The sequence below is a fragment of the Paroedura picta genome, chromosome 7 (assembly GCF_049243985.1).
Source record: "Paroedura picta isolate Pp20150507F chromosome 7, Ppicta_v3.0, whole genome shotgun sequence".
Lineage (NCBI taxonomy): Eukaryota > Metazoa > Chordata > Lepidosauria > Squamata > Gekkonidae > Paroedura > Paroedura picta.
The window spans coordinates 84,461,393-84,482,941 of NC_135375.1; the positions used below are offsets into that span (position 1 = coordinate 84,461,393).

At 40.0% G+C, this 21,549-nt stretch overlaps 2 protein-coding genes across 4 annotated transcripts in view; one reads left to right on the plus strand and one right to left on the minus strand.

Moving 5' to 3' along the window:
* The window catches only part of MOB3B (MOB kinase activator 3B), a 114,381-nt gene that overhangs the window by 86,613 nt on the left and 6,219 nt on the right, over positions 1 to 21,549 (minus strand). The window lies entirely within an intron of this gene.
* Positions 13,222 to 13,803, plus strand: IFNK (interferon kappa). Its single transcript, XM_077346484.1, has one exon. The coding sequence runs from the start codon at positions 13,222 to 13,224 to the stop codon at positions 13,801 to 13,803; it is 582 nt and encodes a 193-aa protein (XP_077202599.1).

Sequence of the window (21,549 nt, forward strand, 5' to 3'; positions counted from 1 at the left end):
ACAGGAAAGCAAAGAAGCAGCAGATAGATTGGGAAGAGGCAGCCTTTCCCTTCCTTGGCCCTCAGTAACTAATATTCTTTTCAGAATGATTTTGACCATTCTAAAGAATAGAGAACAGTTCTTTCTGCCTGAGAAGTCGGGGAAGGGGAATACGTGGGGAGAACTAACTCTTGGGTTGGGTGAAGTTTAGATACTACCTTAGGCAGCAATTCTATACTAGGGTGTAAGACCAACCTATTATGAACACCTGAAATGAATTCCCGGGAGAGCTGAGGGCCCTGACAGAATTTTCCCCATTCCATAGGGCCTGTAAAATGGAGCTCTTCTACCAGGTCTTTGGTTGAGGCCAGGGCAGTAAGATCCGGGTCCCTCCATGAGTTAGCGAGGTTATCGGGCTGTCCCTACTGACATGCCCCCTGAGGCATTGCAATGGAGACTGTGAAATTGGGGAAGGGTTATTTCTCTGTCAAAGGACCCCCTGGACAGAGTGTAAAGGTCTCCTAGTACTATACACCAATTGACTAAAAGTTCTGGTTACAGCAATGCTTTGATTTTACTGTACTTCATTAAAGACAAGACTGAGTAGCCTCCTAGAATTCTTGTAAGCAAAGCACCACTGTGAACAGAATATTTACTGGTACACAACGGCAACCTTCTGAGGGACCTGTACATACTGTTTGGTATCTGAAAGACATTTGATGAAGTAATGGGGGTTGTATTTTTCAACTGGACAGCTCCCATTTTGGCTTCTTCCCAGCATGCCAGAGTACAATCTGATATCAGATAGGTATGCTCTGTGCCCACTGTAGTCATCTAAACATCCAGATGCAGGCAAATGGGCCTTAACACCATGGCTTGAAATACGGCTCTTGATCCTCTCTCCCTTTGCTTACCTTTTAAAAAATCTAGCCTGGAACACTTAAAAGCTTTAAAATGCTTCTGTTCTTCTAACTCAGGGGTAGTCAAACTGCGGCCCTCCAGATGTCCATGGACTACAATTCCCAGAAGCCCCTGCCAGCATTCGCTGGCAGGGGCTCCTGGGAATTGTAGTCCATGGACATCTGGAGGGCCGCAGTTTGATTACCCCTGGTGCTACTGAGAGGCACTATGTTAGATTCTGGTTCAAGGCCACAAACAGAATCCTATTGCATTCAACAACCTAGACATCTCCTGTTTTACAGATGTTCTTTCTCAGGTCCCTTTTAGTCTTGAGTACTGAGGGCATTGTCATCTTCAGGATACAGGAAACAGAATTTTCTGTAATGCAGTCATTAAAACACGTGACAATACCTGCTTTGTTAACTGAGTTCATTCAGCGTTCAAGATACAGGTTGCTTTTAAAATAGCCACTCTGTCAGTAACAGTGGCATGGTTAATAGTGATCTAATTAACCAAATTAGTGCTAACCTCCATTCTTGTCTAACCCAGCCCAATAGCCATCAGCCAGAACGTGTAACGAGATTTTATTTTTGCTCCGGTCTCTCGTTCACAGAACCCATATGGCTAGAACATTCTGATAATCTAATCAGACATCCTGTTGGGAGCCTGCGTCCTCTCAGGGATAAATTTGACATACACACATGACATTAATGTAACTAGATTATTTTCTCCCTTCCCCTTTGCCTTTACCCATGGAAAGTTTTAAGGAACAGACCATAGTCCAAAGACTGCTAATTGGCATGAACTGGAAACTGCTCGGAATCCCACACAAATCTGTCTTCTCCACAATGCTGCGCTAAGCTAATTTTATTGACTTCAGAAAAAAAAAACCACTTACATCTGAGGGTTCTTTTTCAGCTTCAAACAACCAACACTTTACTAGAACCAGAAAATATAGACAAACAAACTGGGGAATTTATATATATTTATATATGTTTGAGACTCCCACCAAGACACGCGATTGGGCCTTAATGGAGGCCCGTGATAGGTCCATAAGCTTGTCCGCTGATTTGTTAGAACCTCGAAACCGGTGAATCCCTAACAAGAGTTCAGGATTCCAGTCTTTGCTCCAAGCTCAAGGCTTCAGAGTGTCCACAAACAGCCATTTTGCCAACACAGCAGCAATTCAAGACCAGCTATTTAGTAACAGCTGATTTATGAACTGCTTGAACAGAGTGTAAGAGAACACAAGCTAAGGGAAGCGTATTATGAAGTCATGTACACCTGCATTAAAACAGTTGGGATTCTGTCCATTTCCACACAATGCAGCCTTCCCCAGTAGGGATACAGATTTGCCTATGTTTCCAGGTACATTTGCCCTATGATGGAACTATTTATAACAACAACTTTATTTTTATAGCCTGCCCTTATTGGTTGGACTTTTGGGTATAAGGTGACACAGAAATGCTTTAAATATATAACTTAAATATAACTTAAATATAACTTAAATATAACTTTAAATATAACTTAAATATAATATAATAACTTAAAAAAGAAATCTATTCAAAATTGTATTCAGTAGTGAGGCTGATGGTCCCATACCTACCTCTCGGGCAGAGAACCAGTGCCCTCCAACAGTAAGACAGGGGCTTAGGAAGGGGATTTCCAAGATATGCAGGAATATATTAAGCAATAAAGTAGAATAAAAAGGAACTCCCTCAACACACACTATACACACTTGCAACCAACTTAGTTAAAATGGAGAATGCTCTCTGTCTTTCTAGAGCCCATGGAACCTTAAAGGGAAACCAAGTGTCAACTGGCAGGAAAACAGAGAACTCTGACAATTGTGAAACTGAGAGAGTTTATGCTGACAGATTAATAATGAGAATTGGATAAAAAAGGCTTCTTGTGATCCTAAGTGTGCACGTATATCAATCAATGCACAGCAGAAGAACAACCCTCACCAGGTCCACTCAGAATCCTACTCAAGTCTCCTCACAATGGGCTTACCCCTAAGGGAAAGTGTTTTCTTACGATTGCACCGTATGACTATTTACTCTCAAAAGGGGGAACTAACTTACAGTAACTGCTCATGGTGTCCTGGAAAAGAGTATAATTACAGAGAATGGATATAAGCCAGGAGGCATGCATTCCTCAACCCTTCACTATCCTATAACCTCTTATGCATAGTACAAAATAGAGCTATTCTGATTCACAACTAGATCCTTACTCATCTAACCTCACCCTCGTCCATCAGCAATTGTGCTATAATACTAGACTTCTGAGGTTCAGGGTTATGAAAGCAAGAAAAAAGCTATCCATCTAGTAACTCCAGAACCAAGAGTGTCTGTCTGTCTGTCTGTCTGTCTGTTTCTCTCTCTCTCTCTCTCTCTCTCTCTCTCTCACACACACACACACACACACACACACACACACACACTGCATTCTTCATGCCCCCATTTGCCACATTCCATCACAGCATGGCTAAGAAACAGAATTCAAAATGGAACCTGTAAATTCAGAATTCTCAGTGCTTGAGAATACCTGGGGCACAGAATAGTCCGAGCTTCCCTCTAATGCTGTTTATTCAAACTACTGGAAAGTGGGAGGGAGGGCAGCATAGCATGGCTTTGTTGAATCCTGGAAGCTAAGCAGGTTCAGCACTTGCATGCAGAATCACCAAAAAACTACCTGTGCTTTGCACTTGCCTTGAATGCTCCTTGCTGGGGTCACCATAATTTGGTTGTGACTTGACAGGATATGCGTCCATACAGGAAAAGTAAAGTGCTGTATTTGAGAACAGCCTTGCATCAGTTCTCTGATATGGGATGACAAGTTTTCATGTCTAGGGAGCACCACAAGGGGTGCAACATATCCAGCACACTCACACTGAAATAACATCACCCTCTATACAATTCACCACCTGTCATAAAAACAGACAGACATGGAGACTCTACAACTGTGGCTAACGTTCTACATGTGCTCATGCTAAAGAAAGTCCTGCTAAAGAAAGTCCTGATTTCCCTTGATACACTGGTAGGAACAGATAGAATCTGGAATGACTTCCTAATAGGTGTTCAAAAAAAAAACTTATCCAGGAAAAAATGCATTTCAGCATAGAGGTAATAAATTAATTTGATGCTGAAAGGCAGGCTCTATTTCTGCCTAGAGTCAGAGAAGACGCTACAATGATTTTAAGTTACATTCTTTTACCAGCCCTTTAAAACCGCCACTCGATAGGAATCAGAAAAGTAGAAGGAGCAAAGCTTAAACAATCTCCAACATCTATTACACCATTCTTCCCTCCTCGATTTTATTCTATTCAATGAAGACAACTCGTCTATCATTCCAACTTCTCTGCCCTCAAGACCACTAGATGCGCTATATCTCAGCCTGCTCCTGAAAACAGTTTGTTGATGAACAATGCAGTAGAAACACAGAAGACTGGATCAAACCAGCTTGCTAGAGCATCCTGTAATGCAGTAACATCAGTTCTGGTTACACAGTCAAAAGAGATACTGCTATGCCATGGGCCGCTGTTTACTCTCTGACCCCCTCCCCAGTCCCCAAGGTGGTTCCCACCCACTATACTAGTTCTCCAACATCTCCAGTGGCTTATTCTTTTTCAGGCACTATTTTAGATGCTTCTCATAACCCACAAGTCCTAAATCCATAAGCCCAAGGTATCTTCCTCATGATATAGAAGTCCTATATATTAAAAACCAATTCCAAGATTCTATTATATTCCTAATGTGGCCAAGAAACACAAGCAAAAAAAGAGCTTAAACAGAACTGAGTGTGAATCTAAATGCTTTCCACTGAATGCAGTGGAACACAGCAAATGAGGTGATCTGGCAAAAAGCAATTACTGCATTTTGGGACTTCACAACTGTGGATAAAACATGCCTACAGTTGTCTTACCCAGAGTCTATCAATACTAATCTGTGGAGACAGATAAGACTCACATACCAGGGGAGCTTACAAAATATAAACTCCCACGCATGTCACCTTCTGTCATAACAAAGGGTTTTTCAGTAGTTCAGAATTACCTTTTCCTCCAATGGTTAAATCTGACCCATTTTCATCCTTGTAAAGCCGGGAACGATTTGATACAGTCCAACAGCAGCGTGCTGAAGTAATCCTCTTTCACCATATGGCCTTTGCCATGTGTAAAGACCTAAATCACTTAATTTGCCCTAGTTATCATTTAGAACAATGGCAAATTTTTCTGTAAAGAAGATCTTTCTTTGAAAAGAGTGTTTTCGAAGAAGTATGTTACTTCTGGTATACACGTCTTTCGCTATCAATGGTATATATTAACTAGAAGATCCAGTTTAGCTGCTATATTGGAGAGCCAGTTTGGTGTAGTGGTTAGAAGTGCGGACTTCTAATCTGGCATGCCAGGTTCGATTCTGCACTCCCCCACATGCAACCAGCTGGGTGACCTTGGGCTCACCACAACACTGATAAAGCTGTTCTGACTGAGCAGTAATATCAGGGCTCTCTCAGCCTCACCCACCTCACCGGGTGTCTGTTGTGGGGAGAGGAGAGGGAAGGCGATTCTAAGCCGCTTTGAGCCTTCTTCGGGTAGGGAAAAGCGGCATATAAGAACCAACTCTTCTTCTTCTTCTACTTTTGTGGCTGTTTATAAAATTAAATTCCCATCTCAAAAATTATAAAGAACCCAACAGCCAAAGTGGTGAAATGGTCAGAGTATCAGACTAGGACAGATAGGGATTCTTGATGGCCCTGGAAGATTTTCCTGAATATATTTAAAAAATTTGTTAAACATTTATTGGGTGATATGACCATATACAGATATGCAGATGATACCACTCTAATGGCAGAAAGTGAAGAGGAACTAAAGAGCCTGTTGATGCGGGTGAAGGAGGAGAGTGCAAAAGTTGGCTTGAAACTCAACATCAAGAAAACAAAGATCATGGCATCCAGCCCTCTCAATTCCTGGCAAATAGATGGGGAAGAAATGGAGATAGTGACAGATTTTATTTTCCTGGGCTCCAAGATCACTGCAGATGGGGACTGCAGCAAAGAAATTAAAAGACGCTTGCTCCTGGGGAGGAAAGCTATGGCAAATCTAGACAGCATCCTAAAAAGCAGAGACATCACCCTGCCAACAAAAGTGCGTTTAGTCAAGGCTATGGTATTCCCAGTTGCAATGTATGGCTGCGAAAGTTGGACCATAAGGAAGGCCGAGCGTCAAAGAATTGAGGCTTTTGAACTCTGGTGCTGGAGAAGACTCTTGCGAGTCCCTTGGACTGCAAGGCGAACAAACCGGTCAGTCCTAGAGGAGATCAACCCTGACTGCTCCTTAGAAGGCCAGATCCTGAAGATGAAACTCAAATACTTTGGCCACCTCATGAGAAGGAAAGACTCCCTGGAGAAGAGCCTAATGCTGGGAGCGATCGAGGGCAAAAGAAGAAGGGGACGACAGAGAATGAGGTGGCTGGATGGAGTCACTGAAGCAGTAGGTGCAAACTTAAATGGACTCCGGGGAATGGTAGAGGACATGAAGGCCTGGAGGATCATTGTCCATGGGGTCGCGATGGGTCGGACACGACTTCGCACATAACAACAACAACAACAATGACCATATATGGTCATACCAACCCACCCCTCCCCAATGTTGAGCCTGGAGGGGGTGGAGAGGAACCCCAGGTGGGCATGTACATAGGTATGCTTCCCAATTGTATTTTGCACCATTGGGTCAATTCTGGGGTGTCTTGAAGCCTGAAAAATGTTTCAGGGGTTTCTCAACAGTAAAAAAGTTGAGAAAGGCTGTGCTAGAAGACAAGGCATGAGTTGAAGTTTTGACATGGAACCTTGCTGGGTGACTTGTGCCAGTCATACACTCTCAGCCTAACCTACCTCACAGGGTTGTTGTGAGGGGAAAATGGAAGAAAGGAGAAAGATGTAAGGTATGAATGAAAAAGAAAATAAAACAGTTCTCTTTATAAGACATTCATACATTTACCTCCTAAGAGGTAATAGTGGGATTAGAATAACTCAACAGAGAGCTGCACTGTTTCTTTCCTGTAACCCAAGCCTGCTATATCTGTGGCCCACAATGTCCAGCACAGCCCACCAGTATTGTATGATGGTCTGCCAAGTCCTTGACCCATCTCTCTCTTTCTTTTCTTTTCTTTTTTTTTTTGGCCAGGCAGCAAATAGTACACATGTGTCAAATTTGTAATGAGCATGGCTAGTGGGGCTATATATTTTTATTTGGTGGGCCATAAATGATTACAGACTCACAATTCAAAGTTTCCATTATTCTAGTAATTGGAAGCTGTATTTTGTTGCTGCAGCATTTACTTAAAATGCCCAAAATTCCACACCAAGACCTCTTCTGGGGGCTATCCCCGTTCCATTCGTTTTCACCAGGGTCAACATACTGTCTACAAGTTAAAGACAGCAGAAAAAGAGGAAAACCTAACACAAGATGTAATGTCTCAATAAAGAAAGGCACAGCTTTCAGCTTGCAAGACCTGAGCAAAGCTGTTAATGATAGGAAGTTTTGGATGTCACTTATTCCTAGGGTCGCCATAAACTGGAAGCCCCTTGACAGCACATCACAGAAAGAAATTATATACCTTTGAGAGGGGACATAGCAACAGATCACATGCTTTGAACACAAAAGTTCTCAAGGTTTAAAATGTGGCATCTGTAGCTGAACATTCTCAATGGCAGAACTGGTCAAAGTCTGTCTATAATTTTGGAAGAAAACCACCAATCTAAGTGGTTTATTGTGATAGATTATTTTAGATTTCGACTCGCCAGTCCAGGATCCCCATATCCTAACATTACACACACACACACACACACACACACACACTCACAGTTATGAGCAATGCAAATGATGGCTCCGTTACTCATACACTGGATTGTAAAAACACTGAGTTAAACGACAGTAATTATTCTTGCCAAGGACGCCAGAGGCCAGGCGCTGTAATTAAGAGTGTATTGTCTGAACAGTTAAGTCTAGTCAGTCTCGTTGCTATCAAATAATGCTTAGCATGATGTTAATCATCTGTCCCATAAAGTTATGCAGAGTCATGATGAGCATTTCAAAGATACGATGTTACCCATCCAATTGTTGCAGGTGCAGCATGTGCCCGGGAATATGTGTACTAATATAATGTGCAGGAGAGGATTTGTGGAATGGAGAATGTGCTTTTCCATAATAATTTGGGGATAATTATTCAATGAAGTAGACTCTCTCTACCTAAATACTTCTCTAAATCCAGTCTGTTATGTGAAATCACATTTGAAGACCTCATTTCCACTGTTTCGAAGGAGATAAGTCATAGAAGCATTAATCTACACAACCAACATTAATATTGGTTTGTGACATACTATTCAAGACCTCCTGAGGATTTTATATTCTTTTCTTCTGAATAAAGAAACATTTTAGGTGGCAACCAATTTCAGTATCTTCTGAATTAGCACAGTATTCTGTAAGGGTTGACAGCCATACTGGTATCACTATAATGACCACAGCAGTGCGATTGTTGCTTCTGATTTTATATCGTCCTGTGCATGCTTTGAAAACCTGTGTAGGAAAGTGAATTGAAAGTCTAATATATGGATTAGTAATGGTGAAAAGTTGATCTGACAAATTCCCTGAAAAGGACACATCTCACACTTGTGTCATCTCCCGAGACCTATTAGTGAGTGGTGGTATACAAACAATGAATGAATAAATAAATAAAATTAAGGAATATTTAAGATACGGCAATCACAGGATGTCTGAGTGATCAAAATCTTCCTTCATTACCATTTCCTCATGTGCAAGGTCACAATCTGACCATGAATCACACCTATGAACCCAAATTTGTTTGTAACATTTAATATGCCCTTAGATTGATGTACATCTTTTATCATGTGCAATGTACCCATATTTTCCAACAATGCAGGTGTAATACAGCACCAGAGGAGCCCTCCAAGTTGTCTCAGAATCACATTCATGGTCAAAAAGCACACCTAATGGGAAATTTGCTAATGACTACAAGGAGGAAACCAAAATGAAATTGTGCCATATTATATTCTGCTGAATGCGAGTTTGCTGCTACAATGCCACCCAAGTTCTTTTTATTGTAGCATAGCTTCAACAACAACAACAACAAAACCTGTGAAGCAGCCAAGACGAACAATTGTTCCTGCTTGTACCTAAGTTCTATTTTCAAAAATTTCCAAAGAATTTACAGTTTTCTGTGTTATTTAATATTCCTACTCTAGAAAGAATCATAAAAAGAAATGCAAGAATATCAGTTCTTTGAGTTACCATTTTTAGATGCAAACATGGAGTGAAGAATTATAGGATGCACCTACACTACAGTATTCTTAGCACTACCGAACCACAATTTCCAGGATTCGCTGGAGGAATCCAAGTCAGGCAAACTATTTTAGAACAAAAACAAATTTGTAATTTAGATATGTGTGCACTTTCTACATATGATACAGAAATAACTACTAATACTTCTAGAAAATGACTAATCCTTTTGTTGTCATATTTTTGTCCCAATCTTCTTCCAGGAAGCTCAGGCTTTCTCTTATCCTCTACGTCAGTGGTCTCCAACCTTTTTATCACCGGGGACCAGTCAACGCTTGACCATTTTACTGAGGCCCGGGGGGGGGTAGTCTTTTGCCGAGGGACGTTGCCGCCACCTAAGCCCCTGCTCCACTTGCTTTCCTGCTGGTGCCCGACTTCCTGCCGCCCACTGGGGGGCGCTGTCAGCAGCAGCTGCACAGTGCCATGCCAAGGGGGAGCCCCAGCCATGGCGGCTGCCAGAGAGGAGGGCGAGGGGGAGCCACAGCCCAGTACCGACTGATCCAGACCAGGGGTTGGGGACCACTGCTCTACGTGACTGTTGCAACAACTCTGTGAGGTGCCTCTCTTTCTCAGCCTGGATCAACAACATATTTAACCACTGTACCATAAGAGCTGCCAAATGTTTACCTAACCCATGCTTTCTCAACCAGGGTTTCCTGAAACCCCAGTGTTTCTTAACAGCCCTGGAAGGGTTTCCTAAATGGGTGGGAGTTAATTCATTTTTATATTTTTAAAAGTTTGTTAAACAATTTTTCAGGTGATACGACCACATACGGTCCCAACCCCTCCCAAAATGGTCAGTGAAAAGGGGTAGGAAGAGGAGGGGCCCCAGGTGGGCATGTATGAAGCTATGCTACCCAACCATATTCTGTGGTTTCTTGAAGCCTGAAGATTTCATGGGTTTCTCAATGGTAAAGAACGGTAAAGAAAAAAACACCATGTGGTGGTTAGACTAAAGATGAGTTCCCCAATATATGTTCACCACTTCTGAACTGCCGCTTCAAGGAATCAAATGCATGAAAATAACTAGCACACACCAAAGCTACATATCACACAGGCAGGTAAATTAACATATTGGAGACCTAGTAGATCATTTTAAACTGCAGGTGGCCAATCAGATTTCAGAATGCAAATAAAAAACCAATATGGAAAGCAAAGAGAAGGTCTAAAACATTCCTCCCTGTTGTACAGTAACAGTTTTCTATATGCATAGGTTTTATTATGAAGAAACATTATGAAGAAACTGGAATGCTGTCCCTGCTGATCTGTTGAAATGCAGTCCATTCTGCTGACCTCATTGTCACTATTTTCTTCAGCATAGGTTGTAAGAATCACAAAGCAAAATATGAATAAATGTGCTGAATCAGTGGAAAGTGCAGAACCCTAGCTAGCGAGGAAAGAACTGAGCGCCTGTAAGTCACAGAACCACATGTTATTTTATTGTATTTACTACAGATCCAGATGCTAGACAAAACTGGATTATCAGTCAATTCCTGAACTACAAAGGACAATTTTACTAATTATGCTGCGGCGGCGGAAAACTAGAGAGATCAAATAATTGTCTAGCTGTAAGGAACTCTGTGTAATAATAATAATCCAGTTTTAGAGAAACAAGAAATCCAAAATGCCAAATTATAAACTGTATGCAACCATTATACACTGTTGAAGAATTAATTTTACGATCTGTCTACATCAGTTAACTTCAAACAATGGATTTCAAGCTCTACATTTTTATAAGAGCTGGTTGAACTATACCACTCAAAGTCATTGGGAGAATTGACTGTCTTAAGGAGCTACTATTCTGCTTTCTTCAGTTAAACAATTAATATGCCAATGCACAAAGGAGTAATTTAAATAAGCAAACTTCACTTAAAAATAGTGTCTACATGTTGGTTGACAGGTAGCCATAACACACACCTATGCATGACTGGTCAACTCAAGTGGCCAGATTATGTAATTTAAATGTAATAAAGAGTTTATAAAGACAATCCTGTCCCTCGTGAAATTTGCTTGATGCCTGCTACTAAGTAACTCTTTGTTTTTCCCCTACCTCCCCAAGAATGATCTGGAATAGAAAAAACACCAACTAAGATTAACAGTCTGATGGAGTTAGGCTGGCAAAAAGGGGGAAGGGGGGTAGGGTTGCCAGATCCAATATGGGAAACTCCCAAATTTGGGAGTTTTGGGAATAGGGAATAGGGCCTGGGGAGGATAGGCATCTGAGAGGGATACAATGCCACAGAGACCACTCTCCACTCTCAGGGAAACTGATACCTGTAGTCTGAAGATCAGCTGTAATTCTAGGGAATCCCCAGCTCCCACCTGGAGGCTGAATCCCCTAGCTGAAACCAATTGAAATCAATGGGACTTACACTATGCAGGATTGCACTATTAACCTACAAAGTCTTTAGAGAGTTTTAATAGCATACAATGTATATGTATCCATAAACAGTACAGCATCCCAAGAGATGCAATGCACTTGGATGCAGGGAGCAACACACAGAGTATACACCAAGAGGAAGGAGTATCATGGCCATGCAGGCATCTGTCTCAAGCCTATGAAACAGGTAATTATCACTAGGAATCATATAAGCGACTATGTGTTTTCCAGACTTATAAGCTGGGGTGGGAGGGAAGATGAACGCAAAAAATACATACAATGATCCATTAAAAAAAATCGAGTTATGAATTCATCTTCCAAGTAAACTGGCCCAAGTCACAAGGGTGGGTGGGAGGGAGGGAGGGAGGGAGGGAGGGAGGAAGGAAGGAAGGAAGGAAGGAAGGAAGGAAGGAAGGAAGGAAGGAAGGAAGGAAGGAAGGAAGGAAGGAAGGAAGGAAGGAAGGAAGGAAGGAAGGAAGGAAGGAAGGAAATCTTCTTTGACCTGCACAGCCAAACAAAGGCTATTTTTAATGTCTCCTCTCATGTGGTAGAAAAGACACCATGCAAGTGATACCATGGAGAGTGGCGATTAAACTGAGGTGCCCCAATGATCCCCATGGAAGAGAGTTAAATTCTACTGAAACAGATGAGCTGGCAACCAAGTCCATGGCATATTAGGCAGTTCTTTTGATATGCTAAAATTTTGTCTCAAAAGAAAAATATGACATGGGTTTCTCTTCCTCAAACAGATATGTAAGTTGACAAGATAAATATGAAGAAAAATAATTCAATTGACAGTCATTTTCAGCAGCAATTTTAGGAAACAAGTGTTATATAAGGGTGCACAAAAACTACCTAGAAGAAACAGACCATAAAAAAATGAGGTGCTGAAGAGAAGCAAATGGAAAGTTACTACCTAAATATGAAAGAACTAACTGAAACATTCCTTGTTGGAGGAAAGGCTCCTCTCATTGAGGAAGGAGTCATTCCTCCAACAAAAAAATCTTTAGAAAGACTTCATCCTACTCTCCATCCTCACAGGAAAGTTTTCCTTGAGTGGAAGAAACACACTGGACAAAACTCATGATTCAACACACAGTAGATGACCAAATACAATTTCTATTTAAATAAGGGAAAAAATTAAGACCTGGACATACTAAACTGAAAAATGTATCATATTTTACATGGTATAATAGGAAATATACCTCATCAGACTTTAAAATAATATAGAACACAAATGTACATTCTTCTATATCAATACTGCTAAAAAAAAATTTAAGACCTAGAAGATAACTGAAACTCATTCAATAGAAACTGGAAGTAACCAAAGATGGCCCTCAAAGGCATTTGGAGTATAGAAGGTGGGGTGGAATTATGATTAATCCAAGTGTTTCACCCTGTATAAATAAATTCAGAGGGTTGGCAGATTTATATCAAGAGTCTCCAAAATGTATTTAAAGAGATTCAAGGAGATGGGGCAGTTACAGCTGTGATGATAGGACACCTTTAAATACTTGAGCACAGCGAGAGCTCCAATAAGAAAGTCAGCTGTCACAGTTTCCAGTTGCGCTTTGGTAAGACTGGATGATACGATAACAACCCGATCATCATGGCTCCAACAAGTCAAAACTATGGATTACAAGCTTGCCTCATGTTCACACTCTTTGCCCATTCCAGTCAAGTCTTGCTTTCCAAATGTCCCATTCTTCTCATCCAGAATCAACAGATGGAGACAAATTTACAAGAACTCTGCAGGACAAGTGGACAATTTCCTTTGGAATGCCTACATGACATAGTAGATTTTGGATTTCCTCTGGAAGTTTTCAAAGCTAGCAACGAGGGACATGTAATAATTATCAAAAAGATGCTCCATCTATTCATCAACTTTTTCATCAAAGATAAACCCAACGATACCTGGAACTCAACTTGCACCAGAAACATCCTGATCAGCCTTCACCAGCAAATTAGCACACTGGAAAAATGCTTTGATTCAAATGAGATGCAAAAGGAACTGAGGAACTCTAAACAGAAAATATGTCCCCTGATTCTGAAAGTCCAAAGCTACTTCCAGAGAATGAATGATTTCCTTCAAGATAAGCAGTACAGTCCATGTGCCTGGGAGATGATCCATGTAGAAATAAGATACCGTTTTCAGCTTATGACTCAGGTTCTCGAAATGCTAAACAAATAAGGTAATTTTTAACATATTATTTTCATACGTAGAATTTAAGGGGTTGAGGGGGGAAATAAGGAATGTAAGGACTGGGAAACCCCTCCACCAAAGGACAAGTGCACCATGGGTACTCACTATAATATTAAGGTGACCAGATTTTAACATTGGTAAAGCGGGACACCATTGACCGGGAGGGTTCTTGAATAAAAATTTGGTCTACATGGAGCAACAAAAAGTTTCATAGAACGCATAGAATGCAAAAATAGTATTGTAATATATATTTTTTAAATTTCAACATAAGTACAATTTGCCAGGTGCCCCCAGATGTCCCTCCAAAAGTGGGACAGTCTGGTCACATATAATATAGTTGCTTGCAGCAACTTGTAAATATGCAGCAGGACCCAAATGAATGCTTGCATATGCTGGCTGTCCACAGAACACCACCACCACCACGGACCCTGCGCTGTTTCAGCTTTTAAAAACAACAAAGGGGAGAAGGCACGAATTCCTCCTTCTCCCATGCAGTAGTCTCAGTCCAAGTTAGGCCCTGCCGTGTGTTTATTCTAGTCATGCTATAACTGAAATGGGTAAGAACGAACTGAGAGAAATGATAAATTCAACTTATTCTCAAGTTCTTCTATATCACCAACATCTAGGGGCAAGGATCAATAAAACAGTACCCAGAAAGTTCAAATATATTTATTCACCAGAAATGGAGAACTATCCCAAAAGTTGACCATTTGTTTAGGTGATTATCACCGTAATTATTTTTTTTTTAAACATAACTCTCTAGAAGTCTCAGTTCTTTATGTGTAAAGTGCTGTCAAGTTGAAGCTGACTTCTAGCAACCGCATAAGGGTTGGTACCAGGATGGAAGACCATCAAGGAAGATTATGATGATCGGCCCATATTATGTTATTCCACATCCTCAGAAGTCTCAGTTACTACAGTGGAAATACACAGTATATCACATGAGGACTACAGGTGTTGTGGTTAATGAATTGTAGGCATCGCAGTGGATGAATTTAAACTTTAAAATACAGGAAGGAGCATGGAATTTAAACTTCAGTTATATGTACAAGGATTGCTACAATGCTTTTTCACCTCACTCTTTTTCCTTGAAAATGCCATTTAATTTTCCACTTGCATGAATTTAGAGATGCAAATGTAAATTGTACATTTGTACTTTACAAAATGTAAAAGCCATGGAACATAACACTTTGCGAAAAGTTCTTTTCAGGGGGAAAATTAAATATGTACATTATCAATCCTAATCTTACTGAACTTCTTTATTAACAACATAAAATGTATAATTCACAACTTTGTTAAAATATAAAACCATACTATTTGATATAGTTAAGAAATGTTAAAAATATAAATGTCTCACTTTTGTTCAAACAAAATAGCTAACATACTAGGCATAAGTGACAGAGGCAAAGAAAGAGAAACGCAAACTGATGCACTCTATGGTACCTAAGCTATTTCTTTGTTTTTGCTGAGAATTACAACAAAAATTTCAAAAATGGAAACCATAAATTTTGCAACCCAAAACAGGTTCTTTATTTGGACACAAAACAATCTTCACAGTCTTCACAGTCTGAAGAACGAACAGCAAATGTGAATATTGAATTACAGTATTTGCTGGTGTATAAGTACTTCCCCCCCCCCTGAAAAACATGCCTCCAAGTGGGGGGGTCGTCCTATACGCCGGGTGCACTTCAGTTGGGATAGACAGAGCTGCCGATAGTTGCCCATAGTACTGTAATGTAATGTAACAAACTCTATATTTTGAGTGGAAATGTTGGGGGGGTCGTCTTATATGCCCAATTGTCTTATACGCCAGCAAATACGGTACATTTACTAACACTGAAAAAAATGACCTCTTCAGTAATCATCAATATCAATAATACATCATAAATGGCAGCACCATATTGTGAACAGCAATAAATGCATCCTTGAAAATATATTCCATATATCTATAATATACACAAAGGTTATTATTATCTAATGTACCGTATCTTAAATTAAAATTGTCATATTTCACAATTTTTAGAAAGCATTTTGAGTGAGCAAACTCTTGTCTTAAAATGTATGTATGCATTCCAAAAGAGAACATTTTCCCCAACAACTCCCTGCAGAATTCTAATCCCCCCCCTGCCAAAAAAAAAGCTTCTCCTGGTCATCCCATTCCCAAAGGGCAGCATGGGGAGGGGGCGGGAGAGCATCAAGAGGCAAGAGGAAGTCATACTCTACTGATAAAATTCCTTTCCATTAGTGGAACTCCTATGGGGGATCAAAGCGACTGCCCCTGTCCCAAACGTTATAGTATTTTCCAGGTATTCAAGTGTTTCTTCATATCTCTTTACAAATCTTTTCATTTTCTGTTTACCCATTTTAAATTGGACAATTTTTTTGGGAGCAACAGAAACAGGCAAAAAAGAAAAGACTCACGACAACAGTCTATGAGAACAAGTAGAAGTAAAATGGGCCTTGTTGTGCATCCCTAGTTATCCGAGCACAATGAGATGTTCTGGTTTTGTACAATGGCCTGAGAATGTACTCATCTGTCTGCTATTTCTGAGTAGCATTAAAAGATATACATTAAAATAAAAATATTGCATAATATTTTTATTAGAGTTGTAAAAACAATATTAAAACCATATTTAAAGTGTTTGATTTTAAATAAATCCAGGTCTGATTCTTAATTTAATACAAATAAACACATGAAAAGCTACTCTTATGACCTCTTAAAATCAATCCTTGATCCAAGGCAGAATTTGTTTGTAGGAGAACTATCTGATTTCTGACTTTAGGTATTATAAATGGTATTATAAAAGAACAATTTTCTTACATGCAGTTCTAGAATTCTTTTTGCAGAGTTCTTGAGGTTTTGTTTTAATACAATGCAGCTGCTGAGGCTGCAGTTCAAAGAACGACACAGTGCAGGGGACAAATAGAGTATATATTTTACCCTTTACACTTGAGACACTTTTTTGAAAATTTCCCTCTTCCTTCTTCTGAGAAGTTGTGATGCACACTTAAAATGCCTCAAAAGAACCACAGTACACCTAACATGTAATTCTGCCCTAAGTAGTGTTTTATATTTATTAAATATTGTAGGCTTCCTAGTGAACCCTGCCATTAACATGAATGTCAGGACCACAAAGATGTTTCTAGAGTCCATTAAGCACCTTTCTTGGTATCCTCGCACATACACAGGGACAGCCCAACAGAAATCTGTCTGTTCTACAGAGCAAATACAGAAAGGCATATGGGCTGCATGGCCAAAAGTTCAATTTAGTTGTGAACCAAACGTTTTTAATACATTTATTTAATTCATTTGTACTGTTTTCATCCCAATGGGGACCCAAAGTGACTTACATCTTTCTCCTATTCTCCATTGTATACTCACAACAACTCACTGTGGTAGATTAGGGTGAGAGTATGTAACTGGCCCTGGTCAACTCAGTGAACTTCCATGGCACAAACAGGGATTTGAACATGAGTAGTACTCGCACTAGTAGTTCTCCACTTGAACCATGCTGTAACCTGACTTTAACTTGAACCATGTTGTAACTTCGCACCTCAGCAATAGTGAAGCTAAGTGTCTGCATGCGTTGTCCAAGAATAGAGATGTGATGCCCCTCACACACACAAACTGAAAAGACCCTGGAAAACTTGTTTCTTACCCCAAAGGACCTTTCCAAACGAACAATTTAACATTTGGAGAAACACTGGAAATTTTTTAATGAAAAGTTTTCCCTTTTCAATGACATTGTTATGACAAGTTTTTACTCAGTCAGAATGTGTAATATGAATATTGTGTATAAGATCATCGACAGCATTTACATAATGAGAGCATGGAGTTTGCAGCTCTCTCTTTAGGAAGTATTAGCAATTTTGCCTCCAGGAAATCAAGGCAATTACACTTCACATTTCATTAATATGTCAAACAGTACAATTTTATATGGCAACCAACAAAACAATATCCTATGTACACTTACTCCAATCAGTGGGCTTAGATCAGGGGTAGTCAAACTGCGGCCCTCCTGCGGTTTGCTGGCAGGGGCTCATGGGAATTGTAATCCATGGACATCTGGAGGGCCACAGTTTGACTACCCCTGGCTTAGATGGAGGTAAGTGGCACGGAACTGAATGGGAAGTTAAAGCAATCATGTACGTTTAGGATTGATAGGAAAGTACTGTATGTATTTCAGTTTTTCCATCTCTCCTGTCTTTTTCCAAGGAAAGGAAAAAAGAGGGGAGGGGACAGGATTCTCCACCATGGATTCAAAATTTCCAGAAATATTTATTGTCTCTTCAGAAAATGTACGATTTGCAAAATAAGAAAGCAGATTTAAACACCCATCTCAAAGCTATATAAATTGGCTTCAGCCAGTAGAGTACTACAACTGTGACAATTTTATGTATGTGCCGTTTCTGAAATTTATCCTTTCAAAGTGTTAGTAGTTAGCATTTCTTTAGCAGAAAGTGTTCAAAACACCTCGTGGATATTACACCAATAGTTCTTATAACTCTAGTGAAGGGATGCCCATACAGAAGGTGGGGAAACAATGCTGGGTGGACTCTTTGCGCCTGCTGGACAATAACTCTGGTAGATTAAGAGAATTCTGCTGCCAAAGAGCAGCAATGAACAAATCAAGAGTACCTCTCCAAGCGTGGAGGAAACAGCATCTCACTTTGGACAAGATACAAGGTTGTGGCCACAGGAAGTTGAGAGCCGCACACACTTCCACTTCCATATCTGAAGCTATTCATAGGTTGCAAAGGTGGAGATGCACTAGGATTTTTCACAGTAAAAAGTGAGGCAGGTGACAATTACTATGAGAGCAATCCTAGACATATCTTCTTTATTAAGTTGGGCTTACTCCCAGCAACGTGTTCTTAGGACTTTCAGCCTATATCTCAATCAATCAATCAATCAATCCATCCATCCATCCAAACAATCAATCAATTTACAGTCCTTTGACCAGAATTTCCAACAAATGGATATGCCTATATCTCCGAGTTCAGTTGGCCATCCCCTGGGTCTGTTCACAACACAAACAGAGATGTCTAAAAGATTCCTTTGAATTGATCAGTGAACTGAAATAATTTAATGGCATTATTTTTTCCAGACATGTTAAGAAACTACTACAACAGATTTCTCATGCAACGTTCTAGTTCTGTTGGCTGACCAGCCTGCAAACTGCACTATACGTTTTAACTTGTTCTGCAAAATCAGTTTCTCTGAGTATATTTCCCAGCAGACACTCCACTACAATAAGTTGTATCTTGATCTGACCCAGTAAAATAAGCCACATGTTCTTAATGCTTAACTAGTAAAAATAATAGCAATAAATTAAAATACTGATCATATAGTAAACAATCTTTCTTTCCCCCCATGAACAGGTGAAAGATGCCCTCATCCCTCAATTCATTCCGAATTTAAGAGGACAGAGACTACAGAAAATGACCATTCTCATTCTCCCTCTTCAGTGCAGCAAAATTGCTGTGAAGGCATTAAATGCACTTTAGCACAGGAAGGGAACGGAGAACAAATCTTATGTGGGGAGCTGATAAACAAGTGCCAGAGGATTCAGGGAGCCGGAGCAGACTTTGGAAAAGACTGAGAACAACTGATGATGCATAAGAACACAGGGGGAAATTTACAAAGAACAATCAAGTTACTGGAGAAGTCCTCTTTCAAAAAAATCCTCTTCCTTCTAAGTTCACCAGGTTATCAATATGAATGTTTACTGCCACTATGAGTGCACCCATACTAAAATAGGTAATGTTCTTGAAAGATTGTTTCCAGGACTGCATACTACCTGAAGAAATTTTTCTGTGTGGTTAAGCCGTTGACTATTTCTCCATTTGTTTGAAATAGTTCCAAAATGGACAGTATACCCATGATCATTCCACTATATAAATGGGATGTGAAAAGTATTAGGAAACATCAATGAGCCACTCTAAATTCTTAGGAAGAAGAAAAAGGTGCTAGTTGTGGGATTCTAAGCACAAGTACACCCTTCTAAGTCCATTAAAATCAACCGGCTAATTCTGCTTAGGAATGCAGATCTATCCCAAATCCAACTCTAGAAGACTATTCAATAGGCCTTATTCTCAAAAAATTGTTCTCAGGATATGTCACAAACAGATATTTAAAAAGCAGAAAGTAAACCATTTTAACCCAGCATCCTTTTAAAAGGGGGGGGGGGACTTGAGTTGCCCCAAAATTTGAGCTATCAAAGTATGTGCGTAGGATGGTGGTGGCTGGCAATCACAACACAAACAACATCCAACAGCTGCCCAACCTAAATGCAACTCAACAGCAATGTCTGATTGAATGTAACACATCTTTAAACACTCAAAAATACCAACTGCCAGTGCTCAGAAAATGCAAACCATGGAACAATCATTCGGAAAGTTTCTTACGCTTTCCATTTCCAAGTATCTGCTCCACAATCTTGGGAGACACAGGAAAAAGTACATCGCTCCAATATACAATATGTTCTCCAACCAAACACATTAACCGTTTTTTTCAGTTTTTAATGTGATTTACAGAGAAATTTGAAGCAGTCACTCCCTTCTAAACCTATGGATTCAGAAAGCTGTTATTGTGTTTAGGATTGCACTGCTAGTGTTTCGACTGGATAGGAACTGAACTTTTTCATTGGGGTGAGAAATTATGAAAGAAATATTAGTGTGTGTGAGAGAATAGGACTCCCCCCCCCCCAAAAAAAAATGGCTACAAAATATGTGCAGTTTCTGGGTTTATCGAGAACAATGCACTGTTAAATGTGACGCCCACCTGTAACCTACAACAGGCTTCCTTGAAAAGTCACAAAGGGAAGACATTGAGGAATGGTGATCTGCAGTCTCTAGACATGTCCCTATGGCCATCAATAAGCTCCACTGCTTTTAACTGCTGCATCCTATATGCTGCTTTCACGTCTAGGCTGGAAGATGGGGCCAAGATGAAAACCATCAGTGGCTGGACTTGCCTTAAATGTCTCCAGCAGCTGACCTCCGAGCCATGCTTTGCTTTGGGTTTTTGTAAATATGAAGTCCCTCACTTTGGAATGTAAATTGTTGGAAAACATATACTGTATTGATAGAGCAAGCTGACAAATCTGAAATGACATTATTACTCATGAGAGCCATCTTGGTGTAGTGGTTAGGAGTGCAGACTTCTAATCTGGCGAGCCGGGTTTGAATCTGCACCAAGAATGTTGATGACACAGGCATGGAAACAGCAGGTTTCCAAAGAAAAGACTGGGCTGCATGGAGTGTGGCATGTGACAGTAATGGTACTCAGGTCATAGATGTGGAAAGAACAGTCCCGAAGCAAACTAGCAAAAAGTCGTCTTCTTTTATTAAATACAAAAATGTGTACAACTTTGTTGACAGGATTAAGGCAGAGAGTGTGTATGGAAATAGATTTGAAGTTTGGTATCATTTATTATTTTTATAAACAGGAAAATGTATACAAGTGTTTTTGTATTTTATAAATACCTGTGCAAATAAAATAATATTTGCAGTTGACAGTTACCTGTGTACAGAGCATTGCAGCAGAGCTGACATCCCAGCCCTCACTCCCTAAGTGGTTTATCAAAGAGGTCTAGCTCTTTAATTACTTGGTTAATCCTTTTGAAGTTGCTCTAGTCTTTTTCTTGTTTGCACAACCATTACTATATAATTAAAGGACAAGACAAAGCTGGAAATAAGAAACAAGGTTCCTAGATTACAAAGACAGCGTCA